This window comes from Pomacea canaliculata, linkage group LG6 (assembly GCF_003073045.1).
Source record: "Pomacea canaliculata isolate SZHN2017 linkage group LG6, ASM307304v1, whole genome shotgun sequence".
Classification (NCBI taxonomy): Eukaryota; Metazoa; Mollusca; class Gastropoda; order Architaenioglossa; family Ampullariidae; genus Pomacea; species Pomacea canaliculata.
Window position 1 is genome coordinate 25,850,053 of NC_037595.1, and position 22,151 is coordinate 25,872,203.

The 22,151-nt window shown below is 40.9% G+C and overlaps 2 protein-coding genes across 3 annotated transcripts in view; one reads left to right on the forward strand and one right to left on the reverse strand.

The window, feature by feature from the left end:
• Positions 1-108: 108 nt before the first annotated feature.
• On the reverse strand, positions 109-3,823 carry LOC112566824 (superoxide dismutase [Cu-Zn]-like). 2 transcript variants are annotated; one of them, XM_025243209.1, is made up of 6 exons: positions 3,664-3,823; positions 2,392-2,488; positions 1,846-1,915; positions 1,173-1,290; positions 579-705; positions 109-203 (listed from the first exon to the last, which is right to left on the reverse strand). In XM_025243209.1, the coding sequence occupies exons 1-5, from the start codon at positions 3,727-3,729 to the stop codon at positions 598-600; spliced, it is 459 nt and encodes a 152-aa protein (XP_025098994.1). In that variant the 5' UTR covers positions 3,730-3,823; the 3' UTR covers positions 109-203; positions 579-597. The 2 variants fall into 2 exon arrangements, with proteins under 2 accessions (XP_025098994.1, XP_025098992.1); XM_025243207.1 differs by having other exon boundaries at positions 109-705.
• A 1,025-nt stretch (positions 3,824-4,848) lies between these two features.
• Positions 4,849-22,151, forward strand: part of LOC112565688 — a 59,417-nt gene continuing 42,114 nt past the window's right edge. The window contains 5 exon segments of the mRNA XM_025241333.1: positions 4,849-5,340; positions 6,082-6,448; positions 7,188-7,525; positions 7,830-8,134; positions 8,805-8,876. Of these exon segments, the coding sequence (XP_025097118.1) occupies positions 5,043-5,340; positions 6,082-6,448; positions 7,188-7,525; positions 7,830-8,134; positions 8,805-8,876 (1,380 nt within the window). The 5' untranslated portion in view covers positions 4,849-5,042.

A 22,151-nucleotide genomic window follows, 5' to 3' on the forward strand; every position in this document is an offset into this window, starting at 1 on the left:
CTGGCCTTCTGTTTTACCAGCACATTATTACGTGAAGAACAGTGTAGATTGTTTCATTTGAGCATACAGAAGATAATGTGGTGGCAGACATAAAATAAAGACACTGTAAAGTATTTCCTGAAATTTATTTGATTATAGAATTTCTTATTCAACAAAATGATTTGCAGACACCCTCTCACAAGTTAGGACTGGGTGTGAAGTTCCTGCAACATACAAGTACCCTAAATAAAAAAAATCTAGGTAAAACCTCAGATTACACCATCTTGATAGGGCAGCAAAGTTGTGCTGTTCTAAAGAAAATAGAAATGATATATATATATGCATCAAGAAATACTAGTCAATTGAGATGCCAAAAATTAAAAATACCCCAAAAAGTAGAAGCCAACCCATCAGTCCAGCAAAATGATACTTGACCTCAATAAAATTTTGCATGATTCATGATGGAAATAGAGATTTACAACCACATCAAATTCTTGAGAACAAAAAATCCAGTATCATGGTCAGTGATGTGTTTGAGAAGTAATCTAGTTACAAAGGTTCACTTCAAAAATAGTCAAAAAATGATCTGTCAGTCATACTATTTTGAGGGAAACACAATCACTTTGTGATGCCAATGACGCCACAGGCAAGGCGAGCACCAGCATGACCAGTAGTCTTGCTGTCAGTTTGACCTCCGAGTCCCAGGTCATCAGGATCAGCATGTACCTGGTAGAGCAAAGATATGCATTCAAAGTAATTTCCAGAAAAGTGTACACCAAACAAAGCAAAAATCAACCCCGTGACACAAGAAAATTTTAATTTAATACTCCTAATCTAATTACAATTTCCTTCTATCTAATCCTAATCCAATTGTCCAATCCTAACATAATAAAATCGAATTCTTATCTAACCCCAAACTAATCTTAATCTAATTCTAATTTTAAAACAAATTTACAAAATATTACTTATCATGTCAGCATGACAGAAAGCAATTATCAGCCTTAACATCACATACATGTATATGAAATTATATCATTATGTCCACAACCCTGGAAAATAAACCTACTTAACATACAACTCCTGTGTATATATATATAAAGACCAAAAAAGATACTATCAGGTTATTGTTACATCTAACAAAAGAAAGATACCACCAGTGCATTCAGATATAAAATAAACAGAATAATACTTGCCACCAAACTCCTGCCTATAATGGAGTTGACACCTGTTAGAGGGATTTGCTTGTCAGTTATGTCCACTTTAGCGACACCATCTTCACCTGCTTCAATATTTCCAAGGTCTCCCGAATGTCTTAATTTAAAAAAAAAAAAAGACACAAATAACCAATAAGGTCAAATGTTGCATGACAACCTGAAAAACAATAAAGGAGTTCATGTCCATCCCTAACCCAAAAGGAATGATGAACTAGTATTATGTACAATCAATAAAATTAAAGTTTCTTCAGAATGAGTCTCCTCTACCAGGAATGCTTACAAGCCATAAATATGTAAAAGATGAAACTATCACCCCAGTTTCACTATATAACAGCTCAAATGAATATCAATCATAGCTACTCATCTCTCCCCTCTAAAATGGCTATAAAGCTGCCATCTTTCTACACTTTGCAATTGTTTAAGAGGGATTCAAGCATAGTGGCAGGGTTAACAATGCAAAAAACCTAAACTTGACCATATACCATACTTGACCATACACCAATTCCACAGAAAATCCCAGCAGATATCAGTGACATTTCCAATTAGAAATATAAAAAAAAAACTGTTGTAAGCGTTCTATTAAGTTCTCATTTTTTTAAAACTCTTATTTAATTGGTCTGCAACTAATCTGAATCACTTGTTTACCCTATACCTTTCTGCCATGTCAGGACCTCCATGCTCCTTACTATGCGGGTTAAAATGTGCCCCTGCTGATGTGCATCCTGTACATCAAACAAAATTATCATGTTACACAAGACTATGGCTGACATTACAAATATTTAATTTTCAATAATTTAAGGAAGAAAATTTTGTTTGATGGTAATGGCAGAATCACACAGTCAAGTGGCTGCTGGGGCAACAGGCACAAGTGCTTTGCTGTGCCTGAGGTACATCATTCCAGAGCCAAACTCTTTTCTTCCGTTGCTTTATATAGTGTAAGGTTACCATTTCTACTGAGTTGGCAGAGGGCAGTTTTCAGTCACAAGCCAGAACAGACCTAGTAGGATTTTACTCTACAGCTGAGCGTACTATCGAGCAACAAAGCATTAAAAAATTAATCTTTCATTAGAATCTATATGCTAGGACTACAGTTAAGGCCTCTAATGCCAACAAGAATAATTTTTTACTAAAAGCAATTATCTTCCCTCTATGACATTTTTATAAACTAAAGTTAATTTATAAAAATAAAAATAGTTACCATTTGTGTAGTCTCCAAACTCATGGATATGAAATCCATGTTTGCCTTGAGTTAGACCACTTACTTGTCCTGTTACTTTGGTTGGTGAAGAGTCATTCTAAATTGAAAAAGTCAAGTATGTTGAGTCAATAATCCCACATCACACTGACAAATCGACACTGCATTTGTTAATTTAATAATCAAGAAACCAGTAAAAACAGGAAAAAATTAGTCATAACAATGACATGCTACATTACAATACAAAGCTGTCTTTGGTTAAAAGTTTGATATAAAGGGGCCAGCACCAAGACAGCAGTGCTATGGAAATGAGTGTGATGTTTGAATTATGTAAGTCACATTACCTTTCCTGTCCAATGGTAGTATACTATTATGTTAGTTTTTTTTCCTGCAGATACTACAAAGTCGAAGATGAAGTGCACAGACATTGTTATTGTATACTCAAAGGACACAGTGAATAAGTTGGGGGAACTCAAGGACAAGCATCTTGTTTCCAAAATTATAAACCAATGTCTAGACCATGCAGATATTGTTTTACATTTGGAGCTGTACTTATAAAGCAGTGGCAAAGAAACATGAAGTAATGTTGCAAGTGTCTTGACACTATTTATACCCGGAAACATTTTCCCTCAAGTTACTGATTTTGCCTGGGGAAACAATTTACTCTTGCTTTATAATGGACCCTGAATGATTTGTTTTGGAGGAATATGTGAGGAGACCATTTATTCTTGATGTAATCAAGCAAGAGGCAATTTCTGAGTTTCTCTAGTGATTTGTGTGGTACTGAGATGACAAAGCTGAAAACCTAATGAGCTATAGAAAGATATATAATGCTTGAACAGAGAGGAGTGATGCTGACCAGACTCAACAGGGGGGCGTAGGTATTATGTGTAACTGCCCATGATTAACTACAAAAAGGCCTTCTAAAGTCACATAACTAAATTTGATGCTCCGCTCAGCTTTTGTGCTGCACCTGGTTGAATTGATCTGCTGATATAAGTGCTGGTTCTCCTGAATCAAAATTTGTTCCCCGTTTTTATCCCCCACCACCTCAACCTTGCTTGCTAGAACATTATCCATCGCCAGAATGATTTATCCGCAAGCATTACATAATGATTCCAGCAACATTTATTTCACAGACACAGTAACAGATTTACAACTCACTACGCACATACATTAAGGGGAGGATTACTAGTGAAATGAGACCAACGAGCAGCGACAATAAGGTCATTATTTTATACAATGTTTGTTTTCTGCATCAATCTTTCTACTCACTTCCTGCGCGAAGAATAGAGTGCCATGCACACTGCCGGCCAACACACATACAGCTTTGACAACCATGTCAGATATTATTAACAAAAGACTTGCGTGTGGAAGCCGTCACAGATAAACTGCACTGTCATGCATACGAGGCGTGTGCAAAAGGCAACAGAGTTACTTCCCTTTACAGAGATTGCTGGCGCAGACGATCATTGCAGGTAGAGAAGAATATATTTTTCTCCACGCTGCATCTTTTCGAAATGCGATTTATTTACTCCTTCAGTCTGATTAATATACTATAATACGTGCGGTGACTTGTGTGTGTGTGTGTTTTGGGGGATGAGAACCCATTGAAACCTATGCAGATCCACACCTTTTGTCTGCATGGTACAAAATCTGTATAAAATACAAAATATTTCTATCGATGACCATGAACTATGGTTGTACTTTTCTCTGGAAAAAGTTTTTCCTTCTAAGTTGTTCTTAGTGGCTCTAAACGGAAAAAAATGATGTGCAGAAGAACTTGCGATTTGCCTCAACCAAGCAGGAAGAGAAAAACAAAACAAACAAACAAACAAACAAACAAACAAACAAACAAACCGTGCACAACGTCTTTATTTGATCAGCTCTTGTTCTTGTTATTTGGTTCATCTTTGTGTTTTTTCTGTGTTAGTCTTTATTCATCATCAGTGCTGTAGGTTGTTTATCCTCCCGTAGTGCATATCGATCCTCCGTTGTTTGTTTGATTTTCTGTCCCTTGTATGTTATCCATGTCTTGTTCGCTAAGAGTATGCTCCTTAATATAGAAGTGTGAGTCTGGGCTATACAAATTTGCGTTTATTATTATTATAATTAAATAATAATTATATAATTATTATTATTCCAATGATGATGATGTGAGCTTTTATAGCGCGGTATCCAGACCAAAGCCAGGTTTTCTGCGCATTACAAACAAAAAAGACAAAATTCATGTGGCTCTGTGAAGTTAGTGAGAATGCCAGGTCGCTCTTCTGCCGCATGACACTTTACATCTGCCATGTCTCCTGCTCTTCTGTACGGCCGTTCGCTACCATGAACCATGTTACATCCCCATCCTTTCACGACACCTCGATCGACGTGAGTTCTGCCTGCAAAGACCTTGGCCGCTGACTTCATCAGTCACTCAGGAATGACGTCGGCTACGATAATGACGCATGTTTCTAAAACTGACGTCAAATCATTTGAGACGGTAGTAAAACATCTAAACAAAAGGCTCTTTCGTCAGTGGGAAGCTTCGGCTGTGTAAATACCAAAAATCGGGAGTTAATTGTAGCCTGATAATGGACTCAAAATGAAAACGGAGCGGTAAATAGTCAGAGCTGACGGTTCATCTCGCGGTGCTCAGCTTTCTTGACATGGATTTAATAACTTCTGTTGCGAAGACAGCCAGTACCCCATCCCTGTTGCTGCACAAGAACGCCGTGTACCGTGAGGAGCTGCGACGGAAGAAAGTGTATCTCGAGAAAAGCCTTTACAGGGCTTTAGGCAAGATCAAACATGAGGAGCATATTCTGAAAGAAAAGAGGGCGCAGTCTTGGGACTCTTCTGACAGTTTCCAATTACGCCTACCAGGTTTTCGCTTTAGAGCCAACGGAGACTACAAAAAGTCAGTTTCTCGGATGCGAGAAGAACGGCTATGGGAATCGCTTAGAGGCAAGACTGATCTTTCGTCTGTGTATATGTATGTGCACGTCCGCGAGCTTGTGGTTGATCGCTTCTTCTTTCTTTTTAAACAGTTGATACCACTCGGGCGCAATTTTTGCAACGTTGCAATACAATTTTTGCAATAATTACGATGCAAAAGGCAAAAGAAGCAAGCACACTAGGAACAAACAAAACACAAAGATATGTTTCTACGGAGATATTTAGAGCTCCCATCTTCCCCCTTCCCTACCCACACCTTTCACAAAATTGATTTCTTTGTCTCTTCCTGTCTCCAGAAACCAATTTACACATTTCGGGCACAAGTTTCACATTGTTTTTTCAAAATAGCAACGCAATTTTCCCAAAATCTGTAGTACTTGTAAAACCGTGAATGGTGACACAAGAGGGGGAAAACAGTAGAAATGTCTATGTCGGTTGACTGGTCTGACAGGAAAATGGTTTCGTCTAAAAGTATGAGGAGAGGGGGACTGGGAAGGAAACCGGAGAAAACCTCCCAACGCCGGCCCTACGATCAGGTGTCGCATATAGAGTCCTGTGAATCTGTTTCTGACAACAGTGGTAACAACGCGAGTTACCTAACCCAAACACTACCGTGCCCTTATTTGTGTCTACGGACAACACCCGACATATTAACTGAGCTCAATATCCCGCCCGCTACGATTGAAGGTCACGCTTGATTAAACATCCAACCCCCACCAGAGCAAGCTAAAACCATTGATGTGATTTCAGAGGTCAGAAAACGGAGATCGTTACCGGGCAAGGAATCGTCTGTTAATATCATTGACACCTCCATTGTCGACGGTAAAGGACCGCCGGAGGCACAGACAACAGTGGCAGAGGTATCGTTGGCGGCGGTGGCTGCTGCTACTGTGGCGGCGGCGACGGAGGTGGCGGCGGTCGGCGCGCGTTCTGACAACCGGGACGAGGTGGGCAGCTTCCTACATCCGCTCAACACGGTGCCTTACACCGTGCGCAAAGTGCAATGCCAACTCGGCCTGCACTACCGCCCAAGGGCCGTAGCTTTCCTGGATGGGGGTAACACTCTCAGTCCGATGACGTACAAGGACAGCGCCATGCTTCTGCACAAAGCTCTGAAGTACGCTTCCCTTGTTTTTTTGGAGGGGCTTTCTAATTATGCATTCCTCAGCATAATTCTTTCGCTCCCTTTATAGAAATATGTAGACGTATCTGTGTTTTTAGTCTGCTCCAGCTTTCATATATTGCTATGAGTAATACATTATAAACAAATTTTGAATAAAAAATATAAACAAATAAAAATGCATAATGCAAGGAAAATAGGTATATTCTGTGGAAAGCTTTATTCTATATCCTATACTCTGTCACACTGTATGTTTAGATTTTGACACAGTTTTGTCTGATTGGGTCAGTTTGCCCTTCTCCCTTCCTGCTGAGTGTATATGGTGTTCGTGTTAATGGGCGCGTTAAACCATCAAGGTGCAGATACTTCTGGGCAGCTAGATTCTCTTCCTCAACCCTGCAGGGCCTTGTAGTTATGTTTAGTTAATGTGTTTTCATTATTTGAAAGAAGTATGACTAGTGATTGCATCCATTCTTGGCGTTCTTGGCACAGAGCAGTAAAGACCTATGTTAGCTCCTCCCCAGCCTGCTTGAGTACATCAACTGCCTCTCTCACACAGTTATTATGTCACTTATTGCGTTATCACAGCCAGGGGACTTGCCTCTCTCCCTTCGGGTTATCTCGACCTTTTCCCGAAGGCCAGGTAGGTCTGCTGGTGTCTAGGTCTAGTCTGACTGTTTTGGAGGAACGTCTTCAGCTGGATTTGGACATGTCTTTGCAATATTTTTGTGCACAGGAAACCGGACTTAGAGGACCTGGCAAAGGGGCTGCGGACTAAGTGGAAGGACAGGGAGGAGCCGGAGAACAACAACAGCAACAGCATCACCATTACCATCAGGGAGGCGCATCAAGAGTCCCCCTTGCTGAGACCATCCATTGGCAGGTCCCATGTGAAGCGTCGGTGCTTTGCCTGTCGCTATGGCCAACAGTGTTGCCTGGACGAGAAAGGTGCTCGACATGCCATCACAGTCGTTGATCGGCCACGGTGGCAACTAGTCCCGGCCGGCAAGCTTGTCCCTCAAGCACGCAGGCGGATCAAACTGTTTTCTTCCAGCTCCGACAGTGGGGTTAGAGGTCTTGGGCGTTTACTGCTTTTGTGAAGCACGCGAGAGCGTGCGTTCGTGTGTGTGTGAGAGCTCCTTTTACTTTCTTTTCTCCTCATGCTTGTCGCCTCATTATCGAACGTGTCCTTCTCATCGTCTCGTTGAACTTTGTGACTATGAAAAAAATCATTCTGTTTACTAATAATGATGATGATGATTTATGATGATTGATGATTGATGATGATGATTTTTGGGAGAAAGTGCTTTCACACAGAGGTGATTTCACTTATACTGCCTGAGGTTCACAAATTCTGACCTCTTGCACACTCTCCTAGGCTCGTCGCAGTCCACTCAGCTCAGCTTGACCAACTCCTTGCCCGTTGTCATGGACAGAATTACGGCCACCCCACTCTCCTACCACCAGTCGTCTCAAATGTACGTGGGGCTGCGCAAGGCCTCTGACCACAGGCATTCCGCCTCACTGCTCGCCACACATCTGGAGGACGACCAGGAGGATGTCATCCTCAAGATAGCTGGCACCAACCGATCTCTGTCGGGTTGTTCGTCTTCGAAAGAGGATTCCTTTGTGAACATTATACCTTCCAGGCACTTGGGCCTCAATGAACTTAAGAAGAAGATAGTAAGATTTTGCAGTTTTTTAAAAAATAAATTAATATCTCTCTCTCTCGCTCGCGCCCGCGATCCATCCCCGCACTAATCTCAAGTATACCCATACTCCATTCTCTCCACCTCGGATGGCTCTCTTATACATTATTACGACAACGACTTTCACACCTTCATTACCTGTGGGGTATTGTTAAATCAACCGTATCTTGTGCCAAACCTTGCTTTAGCAAATGCCATCACTTAAAACTTTAACCATACACATATTGTCAACTTTCCCCACTCGAAAGTAGAATGATATGAGTGGAGATGTTGCTAAAAAACATAAGCTTATGGAGCATTGTCACCTATACTGTCAGTTGTGTGATTATATTCATGAAAAAAAAAAACAATCCTCAAAGCGTTCACATACTCGTCAAACGAGTCCGCAAAAGAAGGCCTTTAAGCCTTGAAAGATAACTGAAAGAGAACTCGAACTGACAACCCGGGCTTCAAATGGGCAATGTAAAGCAAGTTCGATAACACATTAGAGACAATAGAAAAACATGATAGGGGTAATTCGTGGGTCGCTTCCAAACCTTTTAGACAGAAAGTAGCAATTTCGCTTTCATTCTTTCTTTCGACGTCTTGAGGTCGACTTTGCTTCCTTTAAGGTCTTTATTATTGATTAATAAATTTATTTCCAGAAGGACGAAAACGAGGTACTCAAGTCCAAAGTAGATGGATTCTTGAAGACTCTGAGCAAAAACACAAAAAGGGTAAGTTTTTTTTAAGGACACTTAAATACTAATGTGTCATAGTACTCTGACACTAGTAGAGAATTCATAAGGAAAACGAGAAACTGCAGAAAAATGTCACAATAGAAGCATTGCCGCCTTAGAGTGCACGTGAAATCTCGATGGTGCATCCATTATACAGCTTGCTGTTTTCTGACTTCCTGTCACTGTCATCCAGGATTTTGCCGCAGGACCATCTACACAGCCAATTCTGCTCCTTTCTGCATTTCTGAACTCTCTGACAGCATCAGCCATTACTTTATTTCTTTCTTTCCTATGCAAGCTGAGTCAGCAAGCACTAAAGAGTTCAGCACGCGTACTCTCGACAGTGCAACTGTCTACAAAGAGGTGTGGTTGGGTAAATGTGGAACCGTCAAGTACACTCACACCTTATTGCTGGTGCTTCTATAACTAGAAATTTTCGAAATGCCTCTTTTTTATCAGAGCAAGCCATCCGCCACTTACATGGGCATAAAAAAAGAGAAAAAAGAAAATAAAAGAAAGCATAAAAAGTGGTGCATAGCTATACGCCTAGTCTGGCACCGACCTGTCCAAGCGTGTATGATTATGGCTGGTCGTGACTTCACCACCTGAGACTAAATTGATCTCGGTCACGTCGAGCGCACGCGCCGGTGCTATATTTGTCTCGTGCGCGTGCGTGCGCAGCCTTTCTGGGGCAACTTCTGTCGATCGCGCACCAATTGGTACAGCACGCCCTGTCATCCATCATTGGTATCTCGTTTGCATAAGGCCAGTACAAGTCGGGCATGCAACATCATTCACGCTTGTGGCACCTTGCAATGGTTCGGACAGTTGGTGGGCTTTTAACGATTCTTTGAACGATGTTTGCCTGAACGAGGTTCGGACTCTGAATAGTCTCCCAATTAAGATACATTAAGATTTCCAAACGACCCTTTCATTTAATTTCCGGTAATTCCTAGAGATTTTTACTCTTAGCGTGTCCATTCAGTAGGGTGCAAGGCAGAGTTTTAGGAAAGTCGCATGACGCCTGCATTTAGTCGCACTATACGTGAGCCACCTACTGTCGGATCGTCTTTGAGGTAGACATTAGTTGGCAGGAGTGGTTAGAGTACTGGCGGGCCTTTCCCACTTGATTCTGTTGACTTGGTAGCTGACTTAAAGAAAGTACTGGCGTAGGTAAGGCAGCGAGGGGGATGAGATGGGCACTATCAGAAGCACTCGCTTTGGTGACTGTTGATCTCCATATCGATCTTTGCTGTGTTCGAGAGTGCTGCTCAGGTAGGGGAAGTTCTCAGCTGCCTGGAGGTTGCATCCTTTTACTGCGATGTGCTGTTTTCGGTAAGGCTTGCCAGGGGCAAATGTCAAGGGTCTTGGCTTAAAAACCACCCTACCCAAATACGACATTAAGCTTAAGAGATGTTGAAGCCTATGTCGAGTGACCTAAAGTTTTAACGGACTAACGTCGATGAAGGCATCAGCCAGCGGAAGAACTTTGAGTGTTTAGTAATGAGATGCTAACCAGTCAGTGAATGTATTTTTATGATGTCTTGAGATGTTAGACGGTCTTGACCTGTTCCCCAAATCGAGATGAAAGCTACGATGTTGAAGTAATCGATCTTGCAAATGGAACTTTTTTAAAAACTCAGATTTTTTTACCATTGTATTCTAAGTAATGGATTATACGCACTGGTGTGAAAATAATTTTGAACTCTGAAACCAAAGTCAATTTCAGCAGCAGAAAATAAAGTAACGCTGCGAGAGAAATGTGGACATAGAAGCAAATTTTAAACGTGCACCATGCCGGAAATGTACCCATTTCTGATTTACTCTTACCCAAAGGAAAACTAAATCACCTAAAATTAAGTTCCCATTCGGAGACTTTAATAAGCTCGCTCAATTTGTAAGGATAGAAAAAAAGCAAAAGAAAGAAAGAAAAATGCAAAAATCAATAAACTCCTATCGCTGACACGACAACTTCTCAGTTGCAACCACATCTTAACATTTCTGCAGAAGCTTTTTCTGAAGCACTACTTAAAAAGATGGCCCGGCGTAATGCCGTTTCTTATTTTTATCACGATCATGCTACCTGTGAAAATGCCAGAGAGAAGCAAAAAAAAAAAAAAAAAATCCCACCATTCTTCTATTCTCAATCACGGAAAGAAATGATGATTTTTTTTCTTCGTGGTTCGAGTCGTGACTTGTTAATTAATATTTTTTCGTGGTGGTGGGGAGTTTAGTGGTCTAGAAAAATCCTATGGTAACGGCACCGAAGTGCAAATACCACGATCTTTCCGCAAAGCGTGCTGCTTTAATCTGGATGCCGGTGTGACGTCAGTGCCTGGTGTCACGCGCTGTATGTGCTAAGACCGATTCCGTGATCGGCGGTCTAGTCGCGGAAAGTAGGCCACGGAGGACACGTTTGGGAGGCATGCAAGGCCGAATAGGCTCATCAATCAACAGCAGGGTAGAGGAGCCAAAGCGAGATCATAGTGTGCTTACTGATGACCTGCGTGTGTGTTTGTTACTCATGAAAACTAAAATTAACGTGACTACGCTTTCATCCTTTTTTTTTTTTTCGTCGAAACATTTTTACGGAAAATTCATTTCTTCCTTTCTCTTTTTTTCAAAACCTACACAAAAAGACGATTAATTCACTTTGGATGTATATTGAAAGGCTGCCCATTATTTGCTACTCCCACGAAGGCTATAAACGGAGAGGTGTGGGAGGAGGACATGGTCTAATTTATTCTTCATTTTACGACTAATCCCGGTGCGCACGCACACACACACATATGCCAATGTCACTTTCACTCCTTTACTCGTGCCCATACCCCTCAAAGAGGGCATGTTAGCATCCACAGTTGGTCTCAGGAGGGATTAAAGTCAAAACGCAATATGCTTCAATAATGGGATTTTTTTTTGTTACATGTACAAGTAATCCAAAAATGTTACTTCCTGTTAAAATTAAGATTTATTTACTCATCAAAAGTAAGTTTGCAGCAGTTGGAAAGTTCTTCTGGCCACACTTTTGGACATGAGTTTGCATGTACAACTACCTCAGTGAGCTCTTCAACAAAGCTAATCATCTCCAACTTGCATCGAGATTTACTGGCAAACGACACTGCAAGTTGATCCTGCATAGCACTTTTCTTTTCTTGTTTGTATTTAAGATAGCCAAGCTTGGCATACATCGTGATGGGTCAACAGCAGACTTTCGTTTCCTCCTCAATCAAAGTTTCATTAACTAGGCAATAGCAAAGAAAAACAGCGCCCTTAATGGCAAAGGGTTTTCTTAACCAGACACACATGGACGAGTATGTGACTGGAATATTTCTATATGTAAACGTTTGCCGAACAAATGACGTGGAGTGGCTGACCATTTGACAGCTCCATTCCTCCTTCTGCTTACTGATTCTTTGTTCTACAGGTCTGATCTTCTCTTCTCCTAGGAAGCTTTCATAGAGACCAAAATCGTCGTGTTTTCAAGAATATCTCCTCTGTTTATGTCGTCTGCACGAACGCCATATTTTAGGCAGGAAAGAACCATGCAGAGATTCTCTTTTCTAAAGACAAGAAAGAATTGTTTCTTCGTGCGTGTTTGATGACATATTTACCCGGAAATAGCCATCGAGTAGAGAGATCGTGGGCTGCTGTGTCGCCCGGCACATCACGACGTTTTTCCTCCTGGGCCAAGTCGGGAACGCCATCTTTGGAATGTAATCGACACGCTAACGTCTCGCCATAGAAGCTCTTTCTAAAATCTTCGAGAAAAACTTGTGATAGCGTTGTCAAGGCTGCTAAACTCATGGCACGATCTTCTTTTGACTTTTGTTCAGATTAAAGCCATTATTTTGCTCTTGCGAGCTTTACCAACATGTATATCTATAGGCTTAGTTCATCAGCTTTTTTTTGTATTAATTTATTATGAAACGATAGTGTAACTACTCGATCCCCTTCATCTAACAACAATAAATTATGAAAAAATTTTAATATTATAATCTGCGAAAGTCACAGAAGAGCATGGATGTTGGTCTGAAAGAAATTGTTATCGTAGAAGAAGTCTTTAAATGGGGTTGGGGGGGTGGAAAGGGATATTTGGTCATTTCGGTTAAAAAAAAACTAGGGAATTACATTAGAAATGAAAGTATGTTAATCAGATGTCCATGTCACCTACAATTTCAAAGATAAGCGCATATAATGTAGCAATATAAATAAATATGAATTACCAACAGAAGACGCTGTTCAAAGAAACGCCATTGGTCTAGAAGCTAGCGCATTTTTCCATCACTAAGCGACACCCTGCATCATTGTGACTTTGAAAGGACTAGTGAAGTGCAATATTTTTTTCTAATGATTGGACAAAACTCAAGATACGATTTCCTAAAATCCTGGTTGATACCCCGTCATCCATTCTAGCAACATGCGCCTATTAAACACATCATCAGGGACAGAAAGGGTGAAATCGTGAAAATACGATATTCCTTATTGATATATGTTTCCAGATCTCCCATTGGCTGACGTACTCACAATGTAAACATAAGTATTCATGTGCAGTCCTGACGTCTGTATTATTGATCGCTCTGTGTGCTTGGTGATGTCGAGGATAGTACGATTAGTACCTTGATGTGAGATTTTCTTAGTACCTAGAAAAATATGCATCCCACTAGTGCTTCAGTGTTCCCTTTCAGAAAAAAAAAATAAAAGAAAACCACAAACACACTCATGGGAAAAACAAGTGCTACTACGCAGTCATCCCATATATCCCCTCCCCCACTTCCCCACCTCCATGTCCCCACCTCAAGCTCCTGACGAGCTTGACAGAGTCTGGAGCACTCGACAATGATAACTGCCCTAAGGACGCGAAGACGCTTGTCATATCGCCCACTTGAAGAGGTGTCCCTTATCACAGTTGTGAGGGGGCAGCTCTCCTCATTTTCGTTTTCATCTAGGATTTGTTGTGCTTGTAGTGCCAGCTGTACCGATCTGCAGTCTTTCTGTTTCATAGGCATTGTGTTTGACTGTTTACTTGCCTGTGTCTTTTTATTTACTCCTCTGCTACTATCATCTCTCTCATCATCGTTAACCCTCTCTGTCTAATACCATCACAGTTTCTTCACTTTTACAAAGCATCCCTGGGATAAACTTTACATCAGTGCCAAAAAGTCGTGCGTTTCACCATTTTACTGCAGTTTCTACTTTGTGATCCTCTAGATAATCTCTTGACGATTTGACATACGTGTTTGATTTTGTTTTATCTATTTTGCTCCAGTCCAGTGACTGAAGATCTGTCTCATTGACATCTTCGTCTATGACTGTCATTTGGCAGAAGAACGACCTGGCATTCTCATTAACTTTACAGAGCCACCGAGATTTTATCTGTCATGTTTTTGTTTTTATAATGCACGGAGAGCCTGGCTTTGGCTGGGATACCGCGCTATAAAAGCTCACACCATTATTATTTATTATTACTTGTTGCTTCCCTTCACCACGATCGGGGCCAGCACGAGTCCATAAAGCTTACAGCGTCGTGACTTGGATAGCAAAAGCACCCTCTTTTATCTTCACCCTCGGGCTTCCTGCATGATGGACAGTTTCCAGATCGTGGGAGTAAGGATGATAAAGAAACATAATTATGTCGTCCTTGGTGGGAACGAGGCCGCCACATGCAGGGTGGTATAGATGAAGGGGGGTTGGGAGGAAGAATATAGCATTGAGAATAGAGATGAAGTATTCACGCCTCTACAAGGTCGTTGTTTTCCCCTTCAGTGACGACGCAGCCACGAACTCGTAGAGCACAGGCAGATGAGGAACTACATGCGCAGATTTTGTTTTGTGGAAATAGTTAAGCAAAATTGATGTCAGAATATCAACAATTATTCTGATATTGCTGTCAATATTAAGGCTGTGTGTTGGGGGTGAGGCTGGGTGAGTGTGGACAAGACCTCGATATTACTGAGGACCTGACCATAGTTCGTGTGGAGGATCAGTGCATCTTGCAGCCTGCTGCAGTTCTAAGCGCCATCCATCTTTTGTCTGATCTGTTCCTGCATCTGCAGCTGGCCTTTGCTTTGTTTTATCCACAGTTTCCATCTTGTTTCACGTTCAAGTTTCTTCCCCTGCAAGGGGATGTGCGTGGGTGACAGAATATGTTGCATATTTGTTTCCGTACGTTGGTTTTGTTGATGTTTTCTTTTTTACATTCCGCGTTGTTTGCCACTCGGAGGCTTGAGCAAAGGTGAGGATGATTGCTAAATATAAATTTGTTGCATATGCCACGTATGTGTACATTGTCTCTTTCGGTGTGGTTATGATTTAAATAATAAAGATACTAAAGTTTTAAGCATAAAACATAATTCACATAGATATTTTGAAATTATAATGACTTAGTTTCAGGTGCAAGTGTAAAAGAAGCTAAAATAAGCTTAGTAATGTTAACGACATATGATGAACGCGGCAGTGACAGTAAACATTCGAGGCATGCATAAAGCAAGGGCACGACAGCATACCGGAGTAATCTGTTTGCAAGTCTCCATTGAATAAATGTCGCCGATGAAAGGTAAGAGAGGTTGCTCCTATCATCGGATCAACAATTTTATAAAAACAACACAAGCCTCAGACAGAAGCTTCATATTCGACCAGCCCTGGAACCGCAATGTTGACTGAAGATCGCCAAACGTTGTCACTAGTGGCTGCATCTGTCATTGATTTCCGTGTTGACTGACGCGCATTTTCGTGTCTGCTCTCTCTCTCTCACACACACAGACTGCATAGTCCGCTAACTTACAAAGGAATGTCTAAAGATATCACATATTCATACAAACATTGTTAGCTTTGAACATTTTTTGTATACAGTAGAATAACTGCTATAAAGACACTCAGTTAAAAAAAAAAGCAATGGTCATGATGTTAAGGACTGGCTTCTGGTTATAAATAAGAGCCTAAGCTTGTAATAACTGGGTGGTAGGCGCTACAGTTTTGAACCTGACATTTGACGAGAAGTCCAGCATTTATCACTTTGAAAAAACAGTGACTTCATTATTTCTTAATGATGATATCTATAGATATGTCAGCTGAATTTCTCTCGGCTGTAGTCCTATGTCCGGTTGAAAGAAGCTGCTAATCTGTAGACAAGTGTTCTGCCTGTGGAGGCGTTTTTATTTTAAAATTCATCAAGTACATCCGTACACCTAATTGTCTCACTTAAGAGCCTCCGCGAGAAAGTTAAATTTAGACACGACTGCTTCGCTCTTATTACCTCCCGTCAACGTAATTTTCTCCCTTGTACTGCAAACGAAAAATAACAAGCATCCGTTAGCTAGTTTCACTTACTGGGGTACGTATGCCACCGCTTATATCAAGAAACGTTCATGCACTCAGGCGGCGGGAAAGGGTATAGGGGGGAAAGTCAGGGTCGCGGAAGTGTGTTTTTTTGTTTGGTTGGTTTTTTATTTTTTGTTTCTTTGCAGGGAAGGCGAGGTAATCTGCCCGTTATCGCATAACCAATGAACGTATTGGATTAGTCTAGGCTGTAACCTAGTGTAAACAAATACATGTACTCTTTTGATTGACATACAGAAGTAATTTATAACACTCAAGGCCCGAGACACGTGGAGCAGTTTTACTTTCTCAAAGGAAGGGGAAGAAACTCTAAGCGGCATTTTAACTTGCTAATAGCGTAAGGGGCTACCATCGGGAATAATATACAATAAATCGAATCGTATTTACACAGACGAAAACAACGACGAAGGAACACTTCGAGATCATCAATAGGAAGATTGTTTCACAATGCTGGCGCCAACATTTCTAACTTCTGTAGGACATCCTGATGCACAGATGTTTCAAACAAAACTAGTTTAGTTGGAGGGGAATGGGGGAGTGTTCAAAGGCGACGAAGAGGAGGGGAATGTAAAAGCTAAGAGGAAACGAATGATAATAGAATGTGTGATGAGAAGTGAACAATGAGAGAAAACTACATTGATGACTTTTTCAACCTTGTGGGTGCTTTGATGATGATGACGACGACGACGACGACGACGATGATGATGATGATGATGTTTATCAATCTTTATGAGCGCCCTTTCCATATTCTCCCAACATTGCCTACAAAGTTCTTGAACAACATATTCCTTCTTGTACTAATTTTCCATATGATAGATCTGTTTCTCTTGTCTTGTTGCTTTGTTCCTTTAGTTTTTTTCCATTCTTTCATTCTTTTATATTTTTTCTTTTTTTCTGCCTTCACTAAATCACTGTCGAAAGCAAACACTAGGTTTCACGACATTTCATTTTTTTTCTTGTCTACTTTCTTCACTAAGCAATCGCGAAGTTTCGTGACCCACATGAGAGCTGAGCGTGAGTGAAAATCACGCTCCCTCCATAACTACAGCTATTTACTGCCTTCGACTTGACATATTCCATCTACGCAATGGATTTCAACCGGGCTTTTAAGGTCACTTAGAAAATGTGGCTAGATGCTTGACCCAGCGAGAGGGCTCGAAAATGCTATTTACAATCCTCCATATTCCCCCGACAGTAGGCGTTGGTCTCAGAATAACTAAACCTGTTCGAAGTGGGAATGTTCCTGACACCGTTAATAATTTCTAAAATCCCGTCATGTCTTGTAAAGGTAACAGTATTTTTTTGTTTGATAAGTTGCTGGAAACTTGCTTTTGCAGTTTTTTTCTACAGAATAAAAACAGCAGAGATCCAATGGTATTTGAAAAACAGTGAAGCTGAGACAAGCATGAGGTAAATAATAATAATAAGAAGAAGAACAACAACAAGCTGGTCAAAACAAGAAGTGAACAACATTTTTACACTACAGATTGTTCATGTGCAAATTAAGTAATCAAATTTTGGGTATCTTGACATATAAATGATGACAGCGTAAGCACTGTTTAGAGAAACAGGATTGGTTGAGTTTTCTGACAGAGTGTTTCGTTCCGTCAATGATGACAGGCAGGAGTCTGAAAACCTAGTCAGACGTGCTACCTGTGGGCATTCACCTGAAGTCGCCCGCGTGATGTACCCAACGTTTATCCTCAAAGTATCTCGGAGTGGTTCGTCAGAGCCAGAATGACTCGGCACGTGTCGGGGGCGAGAGAGAGAGAGGTTGTAAGTTCGCGGAACTCGGTTAAGGAGTGTCGGTCAGAGCTTCTAGTGCGTACAGGATGTCTCACATCAACATCTCACCTTCCTCGCAGTCTGTAAAACGTGCCCGAGCTCTTGTCTTCGCAGCTGCATCGTGACAGGCTTACCAGCCGATGTCATTTGTATTTCGCACGTGTTAGTAGTCGTCATGCCCACATATGTCATGCCAAATAAACAAATAAAAACGCAAATGAATGAATGAAAAATTCCAAATGAACATATAGCTCACTCAATCGATCAATCAATGAAAAAGCGTATATTAAGACATTACTAAGCTAGGAAACAAATTTTCAAAAGCCCTGACAGTTGCTTAATTCAGTCGACATCGACATGTCTGTGGATGTCTCGTTTGTTGGGAGTTTGTTGACGTCCGCTGTTATGTTCTTTTAATTTCCTTCGTTATTGTTAAAAGTTTATTGACTCGTCGCATAATCACCGACTGAGATGGGCAGTCTTTACCCGGTGGTGCTACTGAAAGTGTAGGATGTTTCTGTGACAGTGCCGTGTTGACTGCTAGGTGTCGACTCGGGCTAAGGAACTCAGTAAAAAAAAGTCCCTCTGAGATAAGTGCCTTAGGAATTGCTACAGAAAGTGTGTGTGTTTTGGTGAAGGTAATTGTCTATTATCAAACTGCCATGGCCATCTATCTCACTCTCTCCTTCCTTTTTTTCCCTGACTTAATCTCTTCTTCCTTATATATTTTTAACTAGTTTTTTTTATTATCTGCCGACTTATCAGGGCTTGTAAGTACATTTTCGCAGTAATGCTTTACAAGTTATAATTTAAAAGTCTTATAGCAAAAGAAAGATTATTAAAAAAAGAGGCAGGAGTAAATAATTACCGAAAGGAAAAAGAAAGAAAGACAGACTTAAGAAAAAAAAATAAAGTGAAAAAAGTGAAAGGACTAAAAATAATTAAGAAAACGAAAAAGACAAACAGACAAGGAATACGTTTTACGGGCAAGAGTGTAGTAATGCTGAAGTTCCGAGAGAAATAGTCGTCAGATTTCAGACCAGAATAGCGATAACCGTAACTTGTGATGTCTTTCTCTCGTCACACAGCACAGTGTTGTTTGAACATCACCAAAAACTGTCCTCGAACCGTGAACTGGACCTGCTGACCTCTTGCGGCAAGAAGAGCCAGCAGTCCCGCTGATAGATGGTAGGACAGGAAGGGTGGGAAGAAGGATCTCACACTAGCCAATCATCTGTGAGCATGTTGTGATAATATAGTTGATAATCCGTCTCTCCCCTCTCCCACCCTTTCCCCACTCCCCGATCAGAAGAGGGACGAGGATAGTGAGCTGACTTCATCGTGAGCGCAAAGCACTCGTTTGAAACATTCGGGCACGTCGTTGTACAGATACGCACAAAACAATTTGTAACAAAAAAACAAACAAACAAACAAACAAACAAACAAACAACAACAACAACAGCAACAGCAGCAACAACAACAAGGATCAGCATTTATAAGGTTAGCATGCTTCAGGTTCTAGGAAGACGGTATTACCTGACGGTTTGTCAGAACTCGGATGTCGTAGGTGTGAGGTGAGTCATGGTACTACTCAACGAAATAAATAACTCATGTGATCCCGGCTTAAACAAGACCAATGTCAACGAAAACACTTTTTTTTTAATGTCGAGAAGGCCTCGAGCATCTCTTACGTAATGTCGCCTGTCAGTTAGTGAATTATGGGCATCAGCGGACTGAAATTTATGTATTAAAATCGCTGTTTGGGATTTAATATAGGTTCCATGCCTGATTGTTGATTTATCGCTGTAGAATTGTTTGGATTCTAAACTAAATTCAGAAGATTTGATGAAAGTTTTCTATTGCTTTGTAGAGTTCAGGCCTGTTTTATGTGAGATAATTATAGAAAGTAATGAAAGCACCAATAAGTCCAAGACTTTGTGTAATAGTGTTATTAAATCATGAAACTATATTACTTACAGCAAATTATGAAATTAGTTCCAAGAATTATTTACAATAGATTGTTAAATTATTTGTAACAAATTATTTAATTGTAAAACAATAAATATACATTATAAAACAAGATTGCTAAACCTTCTTCCATTTGGTCTCGTCATTGCCTACATAACCTTGTGACCATGCTGTAGTTGAATATCTACCGAATATATCGTGACCGTGCAATATGCCATACATGATATATTCGGTCACACATACAAGTAGTTAACCCCGAGCCCAGGTGTTAATAGGTAATTTTTTTTAAAAATCCGATATATGAATTACTAAATTCACTATCGCTTTCTCTTCACCCAAACAGGCCAATCACTATTCGATTTCCTCGCGTATTTCTATTATTGATTAATTAGCAGATCGATATTCTCAGCCCTGCCACGTTCCCTCAGCAACCAGTGATTAATATGTCAATCACAAGCAGTTCAAAGAGTTTTAGTCATCTCTGGGTGAGATTGTCATCTACTCGGGTCACACGTGCAGGGCACGAAAGTGCAAGGGACAAGAGTTTTTAGCCGTCAACGTTTTGCTGCAGCAACTGTCTTCATGTAGTGAGCAGAACTGTGTTTGTGAACCCCGGTGACAATGGATGCTTTGTGAGTACACTTCCGTAAACAGCATCCTCTTACAGATCAGGCCGTGGGGTCCTTGAACTCTGAACTGTATGTGCTATGTCGATACCGTTCTAGAATCGAACTCAAACTGTGGTTATCTGTTATTATTTCCAGTGATTACTTGGTATAATAAACTAAATAATAATTCTTTAGTTAGTCAGGTTGTGAGGATCTGTCCCGTAGGAGGGTGATAGGGCCCATAGAGGCGAATATACTCTGTTTATTTTGAATGAAAGAATATGTAAATGTCTCAACGGATGTGTGACGGAGCAAAATTGCATGTGAGTGACGAGACATAGACTTAGAAATATTGCTAACAGTTATTTTCATTCGTGCGACAAATATTAACCTTTTTGCTGCATCTTCGATCATTGCGGGCTTCTGTCGCGAGCGTAGATGACAAAACATCGACTGTTATTGCTGTGCAGTTATCTCTCATTTTAGCCTGCGATGAAAGACGACTTGGGTTTCTCCAGCTCACCAAGCTGACCGAGGCACTTGGCTGAGGCGTGTGACTCCCAGTGGTGCCTGCGTTACATCACCGGACACAGCGGGAAGTGTGACCATCACACACAGGGAGTGTTAGTCATGTGATGGGTCGCGCAGGCACTTGATGACTTCCCATTTGAGATGTTGGATACCGACTCCTACAGAGAAAATAACAATTAAAAAAGGTTTTGTGGATTACTGACGAAAAGTAGGGAAATGCTGACGTATTATCTCGGTAAGAACAAGGAAGTCGCATCGGCTATCTCCCCTCTCCCACCTCACCCCAAACAAAAATAAACGAAATTTTATATTCAGTTTAACCATTTGTTTATTCGGTGTCGGATATCACCGAGTGATTTCAGATGTTACACTATGAATAGTTAGTCAGCTTTTATTGTTTGTACACCATGCATATAATTATACAAACAAATAAGCGGCGAGGGGGAGGGTGGGAAGAGAGAGATGCAACTATACTTCAATTGATACGAGAATCAAAAAGACCAAAGAATAAAAAATGAGAGACAAGAAATACTGTCGCCAAAGTGAAAAGTCGCAATATGTGACTCAATATGTATCTCGACATCGACCGTTTTCTTCCTCACAGGTCGATCACCACCTTTTCCCCACCTACAAGGTCCTCTAGGAGGTCAAGTGTTCATCTCTCAGGTGTCACTCTCATGGCCCCTGTGTTATCACTTTACTTCCTGAATCTTGTTGCACCTCGTCACCTTTCACCCTTTACCGTTTTCTATAACCGACGCTTGTGGGGAAACTCAGAAGATGATGAAAAAGCAAGTTGCCAATCAGAGATATCAGGCTAGAGCTTAGGTCCTTAGGGCTCAGGTGCACTTCCCACCTGGCCAGGACTCACCGTGTAAGAACTTGAGATGTGTGGGCGTGTATCTCGATGACAGAAAGGGAGAGTATTCGCCCAGGTTCATGAGGTAAAATATATCGCGATGATCTTTAACTAATCGTCAGAAGATGTTTGCACCCACTCGTACTTTAAGACATGGGATTGTATGGTGAGAAAGAATCTGTTTAT

Coding starts and splice junctions, on each gene's coding strand:
- LOC112566824 (XM_025243209.1), bottom strand. CDS start 3,729: ATGGTTGTCAAAGCTGTATGTGTGTTGGCCGGCAGTGTGCATGGCACT. Junction 1,916..2,391: donor GTTTGGAGACTACACAAATG/GTAACTATTTTT, acceptor TTTGATGTACAG/GATGCACATCAGCAGGGGCA. Junction 706..1,172: donor TTATAGGCAGGAGTTTGGTG/GCAAGTATTATT, acceptor TTGCTCTACCAG/GTACATGCTGATCCTGATGA.